Source organism: Dreissena polymorpha, chromosome 1, assembly GCF_020536995.1.
Source record: "Dreissena polymorpha isolate Duluth1 chromosome 1, UMN_Dpol_1.0, whole genome shotgun sequence".
In the NCBI taxonomy this organism is placed as follows: domain Eukaryota; kingdom Metazoa; phylum Mollusca; class Bivalvia; order Myida; family Dreissenidae; genus Dreissena; species Dreissena polymorpha.
In genome coordinates, this window is record NC_068355.1 from 129,792,983 (window position 1) to 129,815,364 (window position 22,382).

Genomic DNA, 22,382 nt, shown 5'->3' on the forward strand with positions numbered 1-22,382 from the left:
CACCAGTCATGAGTTGAGAGCGACAGGTGACATGAAATGAAGCTATTGTAAAGCTTTTCTATAACTACTGACTTGAATGTTAGAAAAAGTATGCGACATGTTAATTATCTGGAACTTACCTTTAACCTGAATGCCAGTGTGTGTATGCAAATCATATTTGATAAAATTATTTAAGTTGGCAATAATAAAAATACATTTTATTATCGTAGTCTCATATTAATAGACGATAATAATATATGAATATAGTATACCTCACTTAAATAAGTCTCTTCTTTGCGTATATAAACTACACAGGTCCGTAATTTTGAAAAGTGCCCGGTAAAAATGCGCGCGCATCTAGTCAGCGGGCGGTATACATATAGCGCCCGCTGTCTAGATGCGCGCGCATATAATACTGCCCACTAGGTTACATACCCCGAAAAGGAAGTGGAACTTGGGGGGTTACATGCAGTCAGTTTGCTACTAAGCACAAATGATGCAGGTTCAGGTGCATAAGATTTTTTAAATGTATTTCAAATGATTAGTTTTTGTATCAGTTTAAAGAAACATGTGTAAGTCACAGGGCAAAAGGCCTGATTTGTGCATTTCTTTGTATGTTGGTGGTTGCCAGCCTCAATAGTAGGGCATGGTGTTTGCCTTCAATATGGCAGTGCTGGTAGCTGTCAAAACCGGTGCATATGTTCTTAGGTAATTATTTTGAGCGTACAGCGTATAGAATTTTTTCAAATGCAGTTTGTTTGTAAGCTTATGAAACCACCTTTCCAGTCATGTATAGTGATATATTGGCTTATCGCTCGGTCATGGTGAAATTTGAGATAAAAAATTGCGAATTCTATATATAACAAAGAAGGAAATTATTTGGGGATACTTAACCACTAGAATGTTAGTTATTTGTAACATGTGTGCAAGTTTTACAACGCAACGATTTTTCGAGTACTGTTTCCTTTGTTTACTAAAATGTCGTCTGGTGGTGGCAGATTTGACTGTTTAACAGAGAAAGAATACGAATTAATGGGTACATATTAATGATAGTCACTGATAAATATTGATGGATTTTATATTGTGTTATTTATTTTTGTTTCTATTGACATTTATTGGCACAAAAATGTTCGGTATAATATAAGAAATAGAAATCCTCACTTCAGGCCCAATGGCAGAATAGTGACCAGCCAGGCAGCCCCAAATAGTATATGGACCTCAAGGCTGAGATCCATATACTATTTGGGGCTGCCTGACTGGTCATTATTCTGCCATATGACCCTCAGTAAGGTTTTCTGTTTCTTATTTATCCCACTTTTACAGCGAATTCGGTTGATTAAAGCCCCGTTGATTAAATATCATCTATAATCAACGGCAGGAAATGACGTCAATAATATAGCGCCCAGCTCTATAGGGCTTGTTATTGTTATTTCATATCGTCAATATAAATGGAAAACAAGTCTGTTTGACGCTTTACTTTTTATTTCTCTGCCATTTAATGGCTTGTTATATAGCGTCAAAATTCAACTGTTACAGTTCTTGGCATAAAATGCTAACAAATAAACAATGTGTCTTAACGATTTGAGTGTCCACGTCGTCTTTTAAAAAGGTTACAGTCCACTAATAAATTAAGTGCAACGACACAGGCTTATTGAATATAAAATAGTAGTAAAAAGCGTAAAACAATTTACAATTAAATTAAATATGTTTCTTATTCTTATTCAGATTTATCAATAAAACGTACTTTAACAATGATCGTTTCCGTTACTTTAATATTTCGCTTAAGATGTTATGCGACAAGTGTTTAAAGTTATGAAAATTTTAAGTGTGTCCTGAATAGTGAAAACCGCTCCTTTTATACCCATGGATGGGCAAACACCCCAAACTGGACTAAGACCAAATAAAACCCACTTAAAACCCGTTTTTGTCCCATCCCCGAAAATGCCCAAATAATGACCAACAAAAAAGAACGCTCAGTCCCAAAAATAACCCATTTATGGAACGCGCTCCATGTATACCAGAAGGAAACGGGCAGGAACAGTCGCCATATTGGAAATTGATAACAATCTATCAAAATTACTTAAACAATCAATATTTGACAGTAAAACCTACTGAATTCATAATAGATAATGATCTTTTCATGTTTTCTCCGCAAGTTACAATAGACCAGACGTTGCAAATAAGGTAGACTTTAACCTACGTCCCAGCATTCAAGACAAAATGGTGGAACACATGTTTGCAAACATAAACTTACGGACAATAACATTGGATTTAAAGGGTAAAATAAAGTGCTTCACAATAAACACTGCGCAGTTATCTGTATAATTATTCGTTTTATGGAAATCTTGAGCGAATAGCGTCGTATATTTAAAACACACGAAGAATCTTTATCAAACAACAAGTGTAAAATATGAAACGACAAAATCATTGGAAAAGTGAACACAATTCACTCTACATTTTGCCTTAATGATTGATTATACAATATGCTCATGAGGTAAAAATGTATTTGTGAGTTGTTACTTTCAACAAAACAATGGAGCTGTGGACACTCAGATAAATTGAATAATGTGTAGCTCAGGAAATAAAGTAAACAGGTAAGTACATTAAACAAATTATGAATGTTACATGTAAATGATATACATATGGTAAACTATTGAACAACAACAATGTGCGGGGCACATGTGCGGGGCACATCATTATCCCCTCCTTAGGAAAACAGGTTGGCACTCCGTTGCCAAAGTTCTATTTCCATTTTTTAAATTTAAGTAAATTATCAAACTTTTAACAATTAAATAAACACAAATTGTCACTCAAAGTTAATGTAGTAAACACTTGAAACTATCAGTCAAAAGTCACATTTTTATTTCTTCCTGTTTGCTGCAGAAACCACACTTTTCAGCATTGGGGCCCGTGGAGGTGGCATCTCGACTTTGCGTTCCAAGGATGTTACCTTCCGCTCAATCCGTCGGACATCGCTCTGCACCTCCTTCATTACGGTTATCAGGTCCGACATCAATCCATTTGTCCGCTCGCTGGTCTCAATCGATTTGCCCAATGCGGTGAGTATAATTTGTGAAGCCTCACCAATGGCTTTTGCGATAACATTGCTTGGTTCTTCATGACTTGTTTCGTCACTAGAAGTCCCTTCCACCCTGGCTCTTTTGTGGGGTACTTCATCAATCCCCTGAAAAAGTGGGTCAGCCCGGTCACTTTCAGGCAGAAGCTCAGGCAACATGCTTTCGTCCATTAGTGGTGTAGCGTCACTGTTACAGTTGCTTGAGGTACAACCAGAGGGTATGCCGATATTTGCTGGACTTGCCAAAAGGTCCAGGAAAGGCACCACCCCACTAACTTCTGCAGCCTTACCCAGAATATCATTGGTAAAGACACTTCTTTTGGCCTGGGTTTGACTTAATCTGACAGGTGTGACAGAGAAAACTTGACTGGTTGGAGTTACGCGTCGCATGCCGAAAGGCACCACCCCACTAACATCCGCAGCCTTACCCATATTACCATTGGTGGAGACATTCCTTTGAGCCTGTGTTTGACCTACTCGGATAGGTGTGTCAGAGAAACCTTGACTAGTTGAAGTCGCACATCGAAATGGCTGTAGGGTTGAGAGTGCTGCAGGTTCTGGAGCAGAGGGAGTGGTGTAATTGTCAAGTAGCCATGCTGGCAGCACATCCTCCTCCTGAGGCTCAAAGAGGCCGTCTTCGTCACATCCTGCATTCCCTGTTGTTGGTGACTCGGACATGATGGAACACCCATATAAACCTAGTACAACAGGCTCCATGTCCTTCTGGCTCACCCAGTATGGGTTCTCAGAACGTTGCAATACACGGTCTAAACTAATTCTGCCTTGCCGGTCGGCTACCTCTGCAAGATGTCGTTTGTAATTCTTCAAATGGTCGACCAGAGTCTTCTTGTCGTTGCATCTGAAGCTGCATAGACTGCAACTAAATGGCACCCGGTCAAATACTACATGGTGCTTAAGGATGTGGCCCATTAGTCGCCCCTTACGATCTTCTTTACCACAATGTTTGCATCGCCAGGACTTCCTTCTGTCTGTCTGCGTCTCCATCATCTGCCCCTGGAAAATATAATTTTCACCTAACCATCAACAAGCGTCATGTTAACTGTGTCACTGCACTTTGAATTGTCTGTCACTTCCTGCTTTCCAGAGGTATGTTATAACTCAACTGTCCTGTTAGTAAATTTCGTGCGAAAATATATTCTGTGATATTTACAGTCTGTGATACTATTAACTCACTGTCTGTGATATTCATTGTATGTGATACTATTAACTTGCTGTCTGTGATATACAAAATTCACTGTCTATGATATTAATTAACTGTGATATCAATAGTTCACTGTGATATTCCCTATCTGTGATACTAATGTGATTTAAATAGTTCACTGTGATATTTAAGTTTTAGAAATTTAGAAAAATAAGCAAGGTATTATGAAATTGCATATTATTTAAATATTTGAGGAACAGTTAATTTCTACAAAACAAATGACACTGGCGCAAGTTTATGCTCTTTCTTGTTTCTTTTGAATTTTATTTAACTTTTTTAACACACTTTGTATCCACTTGGGTTTTTCCCGTCCACGATACCTCTTGAGTTTATCATGGTGAACCAGTCTTACTTGGCCTTCCGGATTTAATTGAATAATGAAATTTACATTCGAACGTTTCTCCACTATGACAAATGGCCCGTCATAGGTTTTTTCAAGCTTAGAATTTACTCCTACTTTTCTTGTTTCATGCAAGCACCACACAATATCCCCCTTTTCATATTTGTTAAATGATAATTTAACATCATATGTTTCTTTATTTCTAGAAGTGCTTGATTTCAACTGTTTTCGTGCCACCTCATGTGCCTTCAACATTCGTGCTTGAAGCTCCTGCACATATTGGCTGGTGTTGTCTATTGAACCTGGTGTTGTCTTTGCATGTGAGAACACTATGTCTGCCGGCAACCTCACATCTCTTCCAAGTGCGATCAAATTTGGAGAGAGTTTGGTACCTTCATGCTTGGATGACCTGTAAGCTCCGGCTAAACATTGCAGATGTAGATCCCAATCTTCTTTTTCGTCAACGAGGTAGGCTCTTATCATAGCAAGTAATGTCCTATTGAACCGTTCTACCTGACCATTACCTGATGGGTGTCGAGCACTATTTCTTGTTTTCTTAATATTCAGCAGCTCACAGAGTTGCTTAAATAATGTACTCTCAAACGCTTTTCCTTGATCACTATGGATGGACAAGGGAGTGCCCCACCTAGCCATAATTTCATTAACTATTATTTGGGCGCAAATTTCAGCTGTCTGACTCGGCACAGGTACAATTTCAACATATTTTGAGAAAACATCGGTTAACACCAATATATACCGGTTACCCCTGGGCGTTAGTGGGAAAGGACCTGTGAAATCTACAGCGAGTACATCCCATGGTGCTCCTGCTTGGATTGTTCCTAAAGGGGCCTTTGGTTTTCTTTGAGGTCTCTTGTCTGCATCACAAATGTCACAACTCTCAACATGCAAATTAACGTCTGACTTAACCTTGTACCAATAAAAACTCTTTGCCAGCCTTGCCCTGGTTTTTTTCATTCCTAAATGTCCCGATGTGGGGTCATCATGCATATGAGTTAAAACAGATTTGCGCAGCTGATGTGGTACTATCATTTGAAGAGAGTTGTCAGTTTCATTACACCCGCTACTTGCTCGGTACAGTACACCATCCTTCATGGTAAGCTCTTCCCAAATGACCCAGTAATGCCTCGTCTCTGGACTATCAGCTAACATTTCGCTACCACTAGGTTTATCTCCCCTTTGTACCGCCATATATATCTTGCCTATATATGTGTCTTCTAATTGCATTTTGCCTATTTCTTCTCGGGTGTACATGCTGGCCCATGTATTTGATGAATGGTTGGTGACGACTGGTGCACTGTCATTTGAAGTACCAGGTTGTTGGTCTTCGTAGGTTTGAACCTCTTTGACAGATTGACATAAAGCTATTTTCTCTTGCTTTGATGACATTGCATGATGTTGGATGCTATCATTTACCCACTGGTAACTTGTATCTGGTTCTTCTTGTCTGTAAAAATTTCCATTTATGTGTTCTTCGTTGCCATGCTGATCTTTACTCATTATTTGCATCATTTCAGCTCTACGTCTACATTTTCTGCATGGACCACATTTGAGGGGCTCGCTCGTGTCTACATCACTGCAGCTGCAGTCACGCGGGGACTCACACCGGGAAAGGGCATCACAATGGGGTTGTTGGCTTCCTTTACGATACTCTATTTTGAAGTCGAAATCTGCCAAGATCTCGATCCAACGTGCAACTTTGCCACTTGGTTCTTTTAAGGTGAAAAGCCACACGAGAGCCTGGTGGTCAGTACGTACAATGAAGGGTCGCTTTTATGGAATTGAAAGCCCGCTCACACTCTTCATCCCAGATGAATTCGACACCAAGTTTGGTAAGAGCTGACAGTGGTCTGGCTACCTTGGCATAGTTTCTGATAAATCTTCTGTAATAAGACCCTGTTGCAACAAACTGTTTGACTTGCTTTGCATTCTTGGGTTGAGGCCAGTTGACTATCTTCGCTACGTTTGATGGATCTGGGCGGACACCGTCTTTCGACACTATATGGCCAAGGAACAAGACTTCCGATTGAAGGAGGTGGCATTTGTCTGGTCTCAGTTTAAGACCTGCTGCTTGAATTCGCTCGACAACCTCTGTAACCCGTTCCATATGCTGCTGAAAATTTGCACCAAACACCACAATGTCGTCTATATACACTAGACAGGTAATCCATTGAAGGCCTTGAAGAACCAACTCCATTGTGCGTTGAAAAGTACTTGCAGCATTGTTAAGTCCAAAAGGCATTCTTGTCATTTCGTAATGACCAAACTTGCAACAAAACGCACTTTTTGGAATGTCCTCCTCCTTTAAAGGTATTTGAAAGTAGCCTGATGTAAGGTCAAATGTGCTGAAGTAGCTAGCACCTGAAACCGCATCAAGGCAGTCCTGAACCCTCGGAAGGGGAAAGCCATCTGGTTTAACAAGAGCGTTTACACGACGATAGTCAACACATGGACGTATAGCGCCTGATTTCTTTTTCACTAGAACGATTGGACTCGCCCATGGTGAGGTGCTCTTCTGTATGACCCCTTTTTGCAGCAAGTCATCTAGCGCTTTCTTTTCCTCCTCTGCATACGCTAAAGGAACACGCCTTGGTCGTTGCTTTACTGGAATTGCATTGCCTGTGTTGATTGTGTGCTCTGCCAGATGGGTAAACCCGAGATCCCACTCGTCTTTTGAAAAAGTGTCTGAGAATTTCACCAGAAGACCAGCTACCACCTGTTTTTCTTCTTCGGTATTAACAGTTGACTGTTCAAACAAGGTCTTGAGATGTGGTGGAACATCATTTTCGTTCGCAACTGGTAAAGCCTTAGAACAACTGTGTGCGCTAACATTATTGAGCTGTACACGTCGTATTTTTGCTAGGTTGCCTTCTTCTTCTAAGTTCTCTTCTGCTGCTATGACTCCTGTGCATTTCTCAATCTTTTCAGCTTCCCCAATTTCTGCATCATGCCGCAGTGTAACGTTAGAAAAAAATGGATTGAGTACTCTTACTTTGCATGTAAGAGCCCTGTTAACGTTCACAAGTGTAGCTGCCATTATCAGTGGGTATGTGTGTGAAAACCCTTTAGCTGGCTCGATGACATAATTTGCCTCCTGGTCGTAGTCATCTGCCTCATGGCGTTCCACATACACGTCCACCAACACCTCCGAGAGCGCTGGAACCGTAACATCCTCTGCAACTGTAACCTTCCTCAGCCTTTTGCCTTCCTTCACCAATGGGATCTCTTTCCCTCTTAAACTTATGACATTCTTGCTAAGGAAGATATCTGCTTGCTCCCCATTACCTCCAGCCAGTACATCCAACCCTAACAGTACTTGATCCTCAATGTCAGCTACCACTGCTTCTTTGGTCACCTCAACAGGGCCTAAAGTCATACTAAATAAGCCTATTCCCCTGTCCCTGATAGGTGAACCTCCAGCACCTTGCAGCTTGACTGACCCTTTCAAGACTGGTTTGTCTTCTGGACTTAGTTGGTCGTATACTCGACTGGAAACTACAGTTCTAGATGCACCTGTGTCGGCCGTGAAAGTCACTGGCGTTTTACCAATCAGACCTTTGATGTAAATGCCAGTACTCAACACCTTTCCATCTTTCACTCCTAAACAGGCTGCATCCGCCTTTACCTCGCTGACCTCGGTTCGCTTTTCGTTGCCCTCAACACTGTTTTTAACTTCTTCTAACAGGACCTCCCTCTGGGCTCGAGAGAAGCCCCCTGCATGTTTAAAGCCGGTTGCTCCTTTCTCGGTTGGCTCCATGTTCTTTTAGGACAATCTCTGGCGTAATGTCCTATGTCATGACACGCAAAACACTCTACATCTCTCTTAAATGTTGACCTTTTCCTGTCTTTGGCTTGCTGTGCTTCCTCTAGCTTCTCAATCATTTTGAGAAGTTTGGCTATCAGTTCATTCTGGTTAATTGTTTCGTCCATTTTAAAGGGTTGATGTCTGGGATTCTGCGTTTGTTGACCACTGTTTGACTCTGTCTGTTTAAAGGGTATTCTATTCACTGGCTCTTGGTATTCGCTGTCACTGTCTTCAAGTCCATCTTCAGTCGAGGCTACTGTTCTCAGAGAATGCTTGTTGCTTCTATCAGATCGGCAAGCATTCTTCGTCTGGATCATGTTGACCACATGAAATACAGCTTCGTCTATATCTCTAGGTTCTTTGTGGAACTCCACCGTGAACTTAGCCTCTTGATCGAGCAGGCCGTCAAGAAATCTTCTAACAAGGTCTTCGTCTCTTGTCGAACGATTCCTATACCCGTGTGCCTTGTCATACAATTTCTTCAGTTCAGCTGCGTATTCCTCGGCGCTTTCACCGTGTCGTTGGCTTCTTCGACTGAATTTGGCGGCGAATGACCTAGGCGTTTCAATCACCCGGTAACGGCTTGTTATTTCACTTGTCAAACTTTCATAGTCTGAAAGTATTCTTGATGGTAGCTGTGTGAACACAAATTCGCTTGCTTGACCTTCAAGCCTTGGTAACAGATTGTCAAGCTTGTCTTCCTCCTCCCAGCCATACCGTCTGGCTATGGCCTCAAATTTAGAGTGCCATACATTCCAGTCCTCTTTTCCCGTAAATGGAGGTATCTTTGGTAATGGTACGTTGTTTCTTCTGCTTTGCTGTCTCGCTCTAAACTGGTAATCTCTCCTATTGTCACCTAATGGTCTGTAAACCATGTCTTGTCTATCGTTGAATTGACAGTTGTTGAAGTCTTGGTCCCTATTGCCATCTCTTCTGTATGACTGTGTATGACTGTCACCACATTCCTCAGTACCGTATCCCAAATCTCTCTGTTGTGGACCATGGCTATAATGCCTTTGCTGCTTTAATTGTCTTAACTCTTGAACAACTGTTTGCAAAATACTGGCCACATCATTCGCTGTAAAGGGGTTGGCTTCATCAGTGCTGTGCCCTTTGTTTGTTCCACTGCGAGGAAATCGTTCATCTGTTTCAGTTCCCGTAGCAGCTTCGTCATCAGAAATGTTTCCGTTGTCATCATTTTCGGTTGACAAATTCCCAGTTAAAAAGCCTGGCCTTAGTGTTATTTCACCCTCACTATCTATTGAGTTATTTGCCATAATTAAACAGAATGTTTAAATCGACAACAAATTATATTTTTCAAGTTATTTCTTTCAAATTTACTAAATAAAGTCAATAAGACTTTTTCAAACTTTACGCCAAGTGTTAACTGTCATTTTATTTTATGTCACTATGTGTAGGTTCAGATCACTGAATATTTATTTATTATAAAGATTCCACTTCCAAGACACCATAATGTAGCGCCCAGCTCTATACGGCTTGTTATTGTTATTTCATATCGTCAATATAAATGGAAAACAAGTCTGTTTGACGCTTTACTTTTTATTTCTCTGCCATTTAATGGCTTGTTATATAGCGTCAAAATTCAACTGTTACAGTTCTTGGCATAAAATGCTAACAAATAAACAATGTGTCTTAACGATTTGAGTGTCCACGTCGTCTTTTAAAAAGGTTACAGTCCACTAATAAATTAAGTGCAACGACACAGGCTTATTAAATATAAAATAGTAGTAAAAAGCGTAAAACAATTTACAATTAAATTAAATATGTTTCTTATTCTTATTCAGATTTATCAATAAAACGTACTTTAACAATGATCGTTTCCGTTACTTTAATATTTCGCTTAAGATGTTATGCGACAAGTGTTTAAAGTTATGAAAATTTTAAGTGTGTCCTGAATAGTGAAAACCGCTCCTTTTATACCCATGGATGGGCAAACACCCCAAACTGGACTAAGACCAAATAAAACCCACTTAAAACCCGTTTTTGTCCCATCCCCGAAAATGCCCAAATAATGACCAACAAAAAAGAACGCTCAGTCCCAAAAATAACCCATTTATGGAACGCGCTCCATGGATACCAGAAGGAAACGGGCCAATCGCACATTCTCGGCCCTCTCCGTCAAACATCGGATAAGTACCTCGAAGGAGATAGTATGAATACACATTTCGGAAGCGGTATTGCGGTCTACCTACGCGGGCCTACGCGAATCAAAATTACATAGTAAAAACAAACATGGCCGGTTTTGCGAGTTGTTTACATTTTGCAAAGATGAAAATGGGGATTTTCTATGCTCTGAAGCCAGAGCAAGTACAAACTCTACAGGAATTATGGACGCCATCGTTGTTATTGTTTTTGTTGTTGTAACATTCTTAAAATGGTATTACGTGGGCGGACTACTTTCAACCCGTATTTCTCCCGAGTCCGATTATGATAATCTGCGAGGGGTACCGAATGGGAAACGGGCAGGAACAGTCGCCATATTGGAAATTGATAACAATCTATCAAAATTACTTAAACAATCAATATTTGACAGTAAAACCTACTGAATTCATAATAGAGAATGATCTTTTCATGTTTTCTCCGCAAGTTACAATAGACCAGACGTTGCAAATAAGGTAGACTTTAACCTACGTCCCAGCATTCAAGACAAAATGGTGGAACACATGTTTGCAAACATAAACTTACGGACAATAACATTGGATTTAAAGGGTAAAATAAAGTGCTTCACAATAAACACTGCGCAGTTATCTGTATAATTATTCGTTTTATGGAAATATTGAGCGAATAGCGTCGTATATTTAAAACACACGAAGAATCTTTATCAAACAACAAGTGTAAAATATGAAACGACAAAATCATTGGAAAAGTGAACACAATTCACTCTACATTTTGCCTAAATGATTGATTATACAATATGCTCATGAGGTAAAAATGTATTTGTGAGTTGTTACTTTCAACAAAACAATGGAGCTGTGGACACTCAGATAAATTGAATAATGTGTAGCTCAGGAAATATAGTAAACAGGTAAGTACATTAAACAAATTATGAATGTTACATGTAAATGATATACATATGGTAAACTATTGAACAACAACAATGTGCGGGGCACATCAATATTTCGGCGAAATGACGTCATAAATCCAGCGACATTTCCCAGTCAAACTAATTTTGTTTACAAAATAAAAAGTGGGATAAATAGAATAATAGATTAGTGTTGATTATAGATCAGGTTTATCATGCTCGGCACAAAAACGAAAAAGCACTCGCCAAGGCTCGTGCTTTTTGTTTTCTAAGCCTCGCATGATAAACCTGATCTATAATCAACACTAACCTATTATTCTCTATATAGCATATCGCTATTTTATTTAGCAACAATTGACGTCATCGGCAGCCATTATTCGTATTTGACGGCCAATATGATCATATCGGCCAATGGGCCGATTTTCTATATCTAAAGAAAATCGCACCGCGCGACTTTAACTGAACAAACGGTGTTAACATTCGATGTAAGATAATGGTGATAGCTATAAATACGCCCAAATTCAACGAACACATCGGAAAAAGATGATCAAATGTAGCAAACAATAAGCATAAATAAAATGTTGATTACAACTGAAACTGGAACATTAACCTCAAATCAGTTTATTTCATTTTACACTATTTTTCAGACCATAAACAATATTTACGAAATCGTATTAACTGACCGGAGCGATTTATTTTATTCCGATAAAAATTTCAAATTATGCCTTACACAATTCAATTCTTAATATGTCTGTTTACGTTAAGTGATTTTTTAAAATAAATTGTATGGTTAAAAACAACCACGTCCGTATTGTTGTCACTTTAAATCTAGGGAATTTAGCTTTAACTGGGTTATTTTGTCACGGAAATAACATCACGCGTGATACATCTTAAACTACGTAATGTATTGAATAAAAGTACAAGTAGCTGGCTCGGCAATATTTTTTTCCTATAAAACAAGACGGATGATATAGTATTATACAATAACACACGGCCCGGGTCCTATCATCATTACGACCCACCGCCAAAAGGTCCTTAAGCCGTAATGTCGGAAGCAGGCCGATTATAGAAGCACGGCCAAACTATGTTATTTTTTTTATCGGTAAGTTACATGCTTTGAAGTATGTGATCTCTTTATGTAACGTAAATATACACTGCAAACCATATTTATTGAGATATTATATGTATATACATTACAATTTCTGACAGCTGCCCCCATCGGTATATAATACATTTGAAAGTGACCGATGCTCGACACATCTATCCAAAACTGACTAAACATATGTTGCTGTTGATGTTGTTGTTTTACAATACACATCTACTTTCTGGCATGTGTACCTTTACAATGTTGTAAATGTGATTAATCTACGTGTGAAAGTTAAGATGAGATCCTACATAAACCCATAAACACATGAGTGTATACCAATCTATATCAGAATGTGACAACTCGTCATGGTGCGTCCTCGTCGCCCATTGTATTTCCTCTTAGGAAAACCTGCTGTCACAGAGCAGACTAAGCACATCTCAATTAATCGCACAAAAGGAACACAATTATAAATCAGTATGTTTATAGAAAATGCCGATCGAACGACGAGTTTGTGTTATTCTCTCTAATTCTATGTCGCAAAACGAGCGGCGTATGCTTACTTACCATGGAAATCCAGACCAGAACGACCATCACGGTAATCAACTGTCTGTTGGGGTCCAACAAGTTTTCCGGCATTTCACTCGACGATTAATTATATAAAATCCAAACTTCTTTCAGAAAAAATTGTTTCATTGTTTTTATTTGAATGCATTCATTTAACAACCAATAAGAGAACGAAACAAAATAACAGAACAAACTATAACGAACAAAGAAAGTATGGTTCGACCTGATGAATCGTCATTGTATGTATGTATAGAGTTCAAATCAAACTAAGCTTGATGTAATATAATAATGTATTTCAAATTATAGTAAAATATTCAATATCGATTGACATTTTACATGTAAATTAAAGGGAGGCAGCGATAAAGTAATGTCGACTCTTGTGGCTCGTGTGTTGCATCAAAGCAAAGTTCTTAACTCAACAGAATGATACATTTTGTTCGATTATTACAAGATAAAATTAAGAGGTGCCCCTTAAGACATATACCAAATTTTCTTTGAAAAGCTATTGATGTACAATACAAAAAAATAATCCGAACCCGAGCATAGCTTAGAAAAACATATCGGTAGTTTCGTAATAAAATCATGTTAGAATCTGAATAAATACGTTTAGGTAAATAAAAAAACTCGTCTTACTTTGTCGATGCTTTCCTATCACTTTCTTTAACGCACTCGATGTCTCATAGCTTCGCTTGGGAACTTCTTGTAGTTGTTCATTTACCGATAAAAACGAGCATTTTAATATTATGTATGAAATGACTGAACTTACAATATAGCTGAAGAAAAAATGCAATTTTGTATTGCCCGCTTGTATCTACACATATTATACCTGTTCGAAATGTAATTTAAAGTGGCTCTTGTTAAATGACCACGCAAACAAAGGTTAACAATACGAATGCCATGTATAAACGACATGTTTTGAAACCATTGTCGATGAAATTATTCATATTTGAAAAAAGTCATGAAACGACATTTAAATACATTTGAGATTAATATTTAGTGGCAGCTGGTCTACAGCGACAGATTGATTGGGACGATTTACTTTTTTGATCAACTCTGATTGGTATTCACGTGAAGCTCGAAGCTGTGTATCGTTGTCAATATTATATTAATAGAATGTGTCTATTAGAGTTTACTGACAAAGAACATAGTATTAACCCATGGGATCGTGATTTACCAATGCTGTTTAAAGTAAAAATGGTCAAGTTGTACAGATAATTGGTTTATTTAAATAGAGGTACACTTTATTCCGACATTCATCTAAAATGAACTGTATTGCTTTAATATCAGGCACCATTACGGCGTAGTCTTAGTGTTTCTTTATAGCTATGTTCATACGTCTTCAACCACCTAATTTTTCAAACGAACCTTTATTGCGATAAATCTACTGCGCTTACCCGCTCATATTATAAAACAGCCTTTATTGATGTTTATCTACGGCACCAATCTTATAATTCTATTCTTAGATAGCTTTATCGCTCTTTATCTACGACACCAATCCGGCCATATTCTACCAAAATCTGTATTGCTATAGACCTCACAATACTCTAACAGATGCTTTATTGCAACTATTCTCCGGCACCAACCAACCACAATTTGAGTCGCGTTCTGAGAAAACTGGGCATAATGCATGTGCGTAAAGTGTCATCCCAGATTAGCCTGTGCAGTCCGCACAGGCTAATCAGGGACGACACTTTCCGCCTAAACTTGATTTTCGGCAAGGAGGGACTTCCTTGAAACATAAAATACCATAAAAGTGGAAAGTGTCGTCCCTGATTAGCCTGTGCGGACTGCACAGGCTAATCTGGGACGACACTTTACGCACATGCATTAAGCCCAGTTTTCCCAGAACAAGACACACTTAATCTTTATTGCAATTAATTTACGACGTCAAACCGACCATATTCTGCGCGAGCCTTCATTGCTATTAATCTCCGATGCTAACCTGAACATTTTATAAAATACATGTATATTTTATTGCCCATAATCTACGGATCCAACCGACCATATGCTAAGAAAGCTTTTATTGCTTTTTGTAAACGCCACCAATAAGAGAATATGTCTAGAGAGCCATTTATTATTATTATTTCTATTTATCATCGCCGCCAACAAGTCATATTCTTACAGAATGTGGTTGTACAGATACGGTAATTTATATGGTGGAAAATAGAGCCATACGTATTCGGTAATTTCTTAAAGCGAAACATTCTTTTCAGTACCTGATCAACTTTAGGTATTCTATCATGTACTGTTTAACCGAGTCATAGAGACCCTGAACAGGTAGACAATATGTGTTGTCGATGCAAATGGGGATAGCTGAGAACCCCATATGGATAACATACCGGTATACTCGGGGAACTTTAGTGGATTATCTTCCCCTGTCTAGCAGGTGCCCGTAAAGGTGGCGCTGTTGTCGAATAGGTCTATTGTTCTTTCCAATTGTTTACTTCCGCATATTTTGACAAGCGATTAACCGAGTTAGACACAATCTTTTACAATAATTTTATGATAGTTTATACGATAAGTCTTAAACTATGGCTTCACAATTTAGCAGTTTATCTTTAGGACAACTTCGCACAGAATTAAGAAAGAGAAATGCAAAGTTATCTGGACGAAAAAAGGAATTAATCGAGAGGTAATGTGAAACCATTTTTTAATTTGATTCATGTCGTGAAAATTCCTGCGCGGTCTTTTCTAAAAACCAAATCAGTTTAAAGGCTTTAAAAACATACATACAGGATTCATTCTTTTATTATTTACATCACTGTTTGAAAGGTTTATTGTTAAATATCTTATTTACAAGTTAATGTAAATTCTGTTAAAAGGTTGGGTGGGGAAATGTACATGTATACTTCTGTTGTTTTTTAGAAGACAAAACTTTTTACAACAGCACCCACCCATGTTCTTTATTAAATTTAGGGGACTCTATGAATGTGTAGGGGTCTATGCTGAGTATGTATTACTCTTTGTTCTGACGCATAAGTTTTTGTTTATACAAGTTTTTTTTAATGTTTACTGAAAGTGAAAAATTGTTGTATGTTCATATTTGATCTTTCAGACTTGAAGCATATGATCGCAATCAGAACTTTAACAACTGCGAGGAGCTTATGCCAGAGTTTCGAATGCAAATTCCAGCCACCAGTTGCTACAAAGATGTCAACACCGACATGAAGATGGCCCCGTTTGACCGTGAGCAGGCGAATGCATATATGGAACGGTTTGGAGTTGAGTTCGACCAAGTGGTGACTTCTTTGTATGGTGACAAGTTCTTGTTGTACCTTAGGATGTTTTCTTCAGAAAAGTTGTGCTATGTAAAAAGTTCATGTAGGGCAGAAATGAAAAAGAAAATTGATTATGTCGTTGACATTACATTCACCAAACATGGCTTTGTGCATGAGGCACAGTGTGAATGTGGTGCTGGTGAAGGTCCGTTCGGACATTGTAAACATATAAGGACTGTTCTGTATGCGTGTGTGAAATTTGTTCAATCCGGAGAAGTTAAGGTGGAATCATCTTGTACCCAACAGCTTCAGTCTTTCCACAAATCGAAGAAACACACAGGATCCCCGGTAAAGGCTCGAGACCTCAAGATAGGTGGAGCTGAGATTTGTAATATTGCAGACTTTGACCCCAGGCCTAGTCAGTTTAGAAATGCTGCCAATTACAAAGACCATTTCTACAACACATGTATGAATTTTGCTACAATATCAAAAACTCCAATTTTTCAAACTTTCGAGCCAGCAAATATGTACGCTTATAGCAATGATCACGACTATTTCAGTACGTCACATGAACAGAACTTTCTAAACCTCAACAAAATTACCAAAATAACATCAGAAGAGTGTGAATGTATTGAAGAACAGACGAGGGGACAAAATACCAATGATCGATGGCATGAGGAGCGTGGAAAGCGCATTCAGTCCTCAAACTACCACCGAATCTGTGCTGCGACAGAAAAGACAAGTTTAGTTGGATTGGCCTCAACAATAGTGCAGGGACAAGTTGTGAGGCAAAATGAAGCGATGCGACATGGATGCAAGTATGAAAAAACTGCGATACACATTTATGAGAGTGCAAGGAATGTTAAAGTCAAGTCTTGTGGCATAACGGTTTCACGGACACACCCATTTCTAGGGGCATCTCCAGATGGAATTGTAAATAAAGACTTGATAGTTGAGGTGAAATGCCCATTCAGTGCTAAAATAAAGAGATTTCCTCAGTGACAGTGCCATATCTTAAGGATGTGAACGGTAAACTCAAATTGAGTGCAAAACATCCTTATTATTATCAGATTCAGGGCCAGTTGTTTTGTTCGGAACGCAAGTACTGTGACCTGATCGTTTATACATTGACTGACATAAAGTACATAAGGGTACACAAAAATGAGGACTTCATTTCACAGATGCTGTTAAAACTTGAACATTTCTTTGAGAATTATTTTAAGACTGAATTGTTGAAAAAGTTGCAAGGATGTTTAAAATAAGTTCCCTGCATGTGTAAATACTTTTGTTACCATGTTTCTTGTAGTTCCTGGTTTGGTTCTAAAATATTTGTTTGACTATTATATGTGTTATACAATGCATTGTATTAGAAATAAATATTTGTTTTTAAAAATTTGTTTTTTCAACAGTTCGCTTCTAAAAACCATATTGTCAGGATTATTATTTTATGATGATGAGAGAATTGTATACTTGTAAAGTGGAACCCGTCTCATGAACTGACTAATATTACTACTCGTGAACACCTTGAAATTGGGAAAAATGCGTCGTGAACTCTTCGAATTAGGAAATTACCCGGTAGCGTATTTGATTTTTTGCTTACATATACCTTAAAATTAAAAATAACTGTACCAAGTTGTTAATATTATATTTACTTTAAGGTTCTAGCCATAGAGCGCAATAAGTTAATTAATTTAAGTTCATTAATCCTTACGGCGCGGCAACCAAAATTTTAAGGCCTTTGCAAACAGTTTGGATCCATATGAGACGCCACAGAACGTGGCGTCTCATCAGGATCCAAACTGTTTGCTATTCTGATAGTATTCTTTGAAAAAAAATCGAAAAATGCAAATTTTATAAATTCAGCAGACGACATTTTAGCAGATGAAAATTTTTCCAGCAAGCAAAGGGTTAAAAACAAACAATGTACCCTTCATTTGGGAAATATGTAATTTTCCCTAGATTGGGAAAGTGCTGTTTGAGGTACTTTACAAAGGAGCGTCGACTCACATACCGTTAATCATTTCAGGTCAAAACTGTTCTTAGCCTTGACAGTTCACATACATTTTGGCTTTTTAAAAGATGGGAAAGTAACAAAACACTATTTTAGAACTTTATTAAGCAATCACATGTAATACATCAACCTAAACTTAAGAAATGAAAACTATAAAAAAAACAGTCTTCCAATCACATGTCCATTAGCTTAATTACTCTCATTACATGTACTTCTTAACACTCATAACCAGAGCGCACATCTGACATATTTTTTGCAGAATGTTTATTGACAATACAAATTTGACATTTTAATCCTCTTAGCTGCATACAAAACTTTGATTGTAGCTATTCTTTAAGCATATGTAGACACTATGCCATTCCTGAAATTACATAGCATGAAACAAACAAAAATTATCTCTGATGACAACTTAGTCTCTGTGCTAGTCAAAGGTTCAGTTAAAATTTTGTATGTTTTTCCTAGCCCAATAATTCTTTCTACATGAACACGTTTACTTGAAATTTTTCTATCTTTAATAGCAGTTTCATTCGAAATTCTATTTTGCTTCTTAAAAAAGGTTGGTATATTGATATGCACATCATGTGGTGCAAAAATGTCCTGCACATTGAAACCTTTATCAGCCATTATACTGTCACTTTTGGAACAAAGCCTGGTCAGTGAACTCCGTTCAACTATTTGCCTATCACTTGTAGCACCCCCATAGGCTGGAGACACATAAGAAATAAGACCGCCAGGGGTACTGCCAACCAAAACCTTAACTGTATTTCGGTTCTTGTAAGTCGAAAAAGTGGCTTGTTGAGCTGTTGGATTCTTCGGCTTTTTAATTGGGCACTCAGTACCATCAATTATAACCCGTGTTTTGGGGTACAGTCTCTTGAAGCTGCTTGGAGCAAAATAGTGGACTAAAGTTTGTGATGGCCAAATGTTAATTTCTTTCCACTGTTTTTCCATGAACAAGACCCACGTAATGAAAATGTTTGACACAACACTTTCCGAAACATTAAATAATCGCGACAGTTCAAAGTTTGTCATGTGTCGCCTTAATTTAATCAACGTAATAAAAAATTGATCAGCAACACTTATACTTGTTATAGAATGATACACATAATTAAGATGGTATGCTGCTGGTCCGAGTGTGTTCAAAACAAAAAAGAACTTCATGTAATTTTCAAGTCCAGTGTAGAAATGAACAGCAGCTTCATCATCCTCGAACTTGTTGATGCTAAATGCAAGTGTAGTTGTTGTTTGTATTGCCGCATCTTCCGTTTCACACTCTGTTTGTACAAATGAGTCCATAAATGTCACCTTTTCATCTGTGATCGAGATTATTTGCTCGACACATTCCTGCTGTGTCACAACTTCTTCGCTAGCACCCACATCGATATCAGAGGTAACAATGTCAATTTTTGTGGCAATGTACTCTGGTTCAAAGCTTGTGTTTTCACCAGACTGTTCCATATTTGTTACATCTTCAAACAGCTTACGTTTCCGGTTTTCTCTTTCTAGACGACGTTCCTTTCTCTCCTGGCTCTTAGCAACAGTCGCCTTGTTCGTCCAGGAAAAAATACTAGGGACAGCTGTTTTTCGCAATGCCCGCTTACGTCTTTCATTTCCTGGAAAAACAGTATGCCATAAACAAATGCATGTATGAATTTGCTGCAGATTTTGTTAATGGATTACAGAATGAGTAAACAGAAAAAAGTCTGCCTTATTACACCAAAATATAGTGTTAATTTATTACCAGCAATATGTCAATATCACATAATGCATATTAAATAAATCAACAAAATAACATTGTGTAGCAGTACTGTCATTGGTGATAGAAAATATATGAAAAATAAGCCTGGAAACAAATACATTTAGACTTTTAGTATATACATGTACACGTTCACCATGTCCATACACTTAAAATGATATATTTGCCACGATTATCTAATGGAGAGAAAACACAAATTCAGCATTATAAGCGTAATATGTTTTTGCATTTGTGATGTTTTTCAACATAAATTAAACAAACAACCTACCTGCATATGTTATTGTGTGGTAATCATCTTCGGTGAAGTGGTTTTCACACACGTACGAGTATTCGGATGGAGTCCAGATTTCGAACTTTGTTTTCACCCGTCGAATAGCTTGTACCCATGCTGCTTGACGTTGTTTGTCTTTCGGGAACTTGTGTCGACCTTTTCGTGAACAAAAGGGAACGCAACACATGGTTTGAGGCATTATTTTATGTTTCTATTGTCAAGCTGTCAAACGCTTCGCTGAATAACAATGGCGATAACTTTATGATAAAATCCGAACATATCCGCATAGAGGAACCTACTCGACCAGAGCGCCACCTATATCGGAAAACAGGGGACATTACTCACTAAAGTCGCTCACTTATTCATATTACTGTTGGGTTGTCGGGTTGTCTTTGACTTTAATATGTTTGCTGTTCTGATCGTAGCTTTCGAAGTTTTTCAGCATTTGCATTCTTAGCCAGAATAGCCTTTTGTGGCATTCATATGTTTCAAACATTGTTGAAAATAAGCCATCGTCAACAGAAATACTGACATTTCCGTCGAGGGATTATTTACACTATTTAGTTTTACTTAATTGAAGGCATGCGTCGAGACAAACGGATGAAACATTGGTTATGTTGTTATTTATTATGGGCTAAAAATATATTAATATGATATTCTATTAACAAAACACATGGTGAATCGATGGGATTGTATTTTGGTTCAAGCGAATTTTTTTCAATCAACGGTGTTTTTCAAATAGCTAAGTGTCATAACGATAAACCGCCCTCTTTTTAATTGAAGTCATCCCAGTGAATGTCAGATTTTATAAATGAAAATTAAAATGTGGTGTTCGCCACCTTTAACGATGGCAACATTGTTTATATCGCTGATGTATTTGTCACGCATTTTTTTTAATTAATAGCATACATGTTTTGATAACAACAAAAAATGAAGTACACTTTTTAATTGTCTATCGAGTTTATTTAGGAACATTTTCTAAATAAATTTGATACAAAAAATGTATCGCTTCATGACAAAATGCTCAAATGCTATTACGCAATCATTAAGTTAGTTTTAATATCCTATTCAGGGGCAGCATTCGCAAAATGTTCAAGGTTTTAATACTGACATTGAAACGTTTTGATCTATTGTGCAATACTTTTTAAAATTTACATATTTAACGACAATATTCCGCAACAAGGAAATTAAGGTGCATAACTTACAGTTAAATGGCGTTTGAGTTAAATATATAACGTTTTATATATATTTTAGACTATTGTATCGCCAACATAACTGAACAACGATATTTAAGTTGCTTATTTATCGATTTAAAAAAGAAATTCATAAATGAAAGTAATTTAATCTTAAACTTATTTGAAGTTATTTGGACAACATGATGTTTAAGATAAAGATAATGGTGAAACTACATGGATTGTGTCGCCTCAAATTGCACTATCTCGGCTTATATAACGTCAAAACAGATGTATTAGTGTTTTTGGCGATTATGGTCAAAGAGAATGCTTTTAACGAGCGTAATAAAATCATTTTTGTTTCGTTTATTATATATTCCGAGGAGAATGAAAAGATGGAAAACAGAGTATGTGTCCATAACAATTGATACTTTCTGACCCAGGTGCACATCGACTCTTTTTAGTAATTATTGAACTATCTCACTGACATTTGTTAATATTAGTGTTTTAGCACTTTATCGTACTTTTGGTTGCTGCCCATTGCAAATCCTATTAATATTATATATATTAAACTTATTTTGCAACATGTTATTGTCAGTGACAACAGCCGTTAAAATATACAAATCTGCACAAATGTTGATACACCATAAGTTTGACAGTTGAGTGGAGCTATAAGGGCTCCTGTGCTGAAGCCCATGTACATGGCGTTCATAGGGAATGCGGCCTCGTCTCGCCACTATTATATGAGTCGTGTTCTGAGAAAACTGGGCTTAATGCATGTGCGTAAAGTGTCGTCCCAGATTAACCTGTGCAGTCCGCA

General features: G+C 37.8%; 2 protein-coding genes across 2 annotated transcripts; one reads left to right on the forward strand and one right to left on the reverse strand.

The window, feature by feature from the left end:
* The first annotated feature begins 15,511 nt into the window (after positions 1-15,511).
* Positions 15,512-17,580, forward strand: LOC127867139 (uncharacterized). Its single transcript, XM_052408166.1, has 2 exons — positions 15,512-15,766; positions 16,190-17,580. The coding sequence occupies exons 1-2, from the start codon at positions 15,666-15,668 to the stop codon at positions 17,352-17,354; spliced, it is 1,266 nt and encodes a 421-aa protein (XP_052264126.1). The 5' UTR covers positions 15,512-15,665; the 3' UTR covers positions 17,355-17,580.
* Positions 17,581-18,450: 870 nt separating this feature from the next.
* Positions 18,451-20,726, reverse strand: LOC127849625 (uncharacterized). Its single transcript, XM_052382372.1, has 2 exons — positions 20,388-20,726; positions 18,451-19,976 (listed from the first exon to the last, which is right to left on the reverse strand). The coding sequence occupies exons 1-2, from the start codon at positions 20,587-20,589 to the stop codon at positions 18,697-18,699; spliced, it is 1,482 nt and encodes a 493-aa protein (XP_052238332.1). The 5' UTR covers positions 20,590-20,726; the 3' UTR covers positions 18,451-18,696.
* Between the last annotated feature and the right edge of the window lie 1,656 nt (positions 20,727-22,382).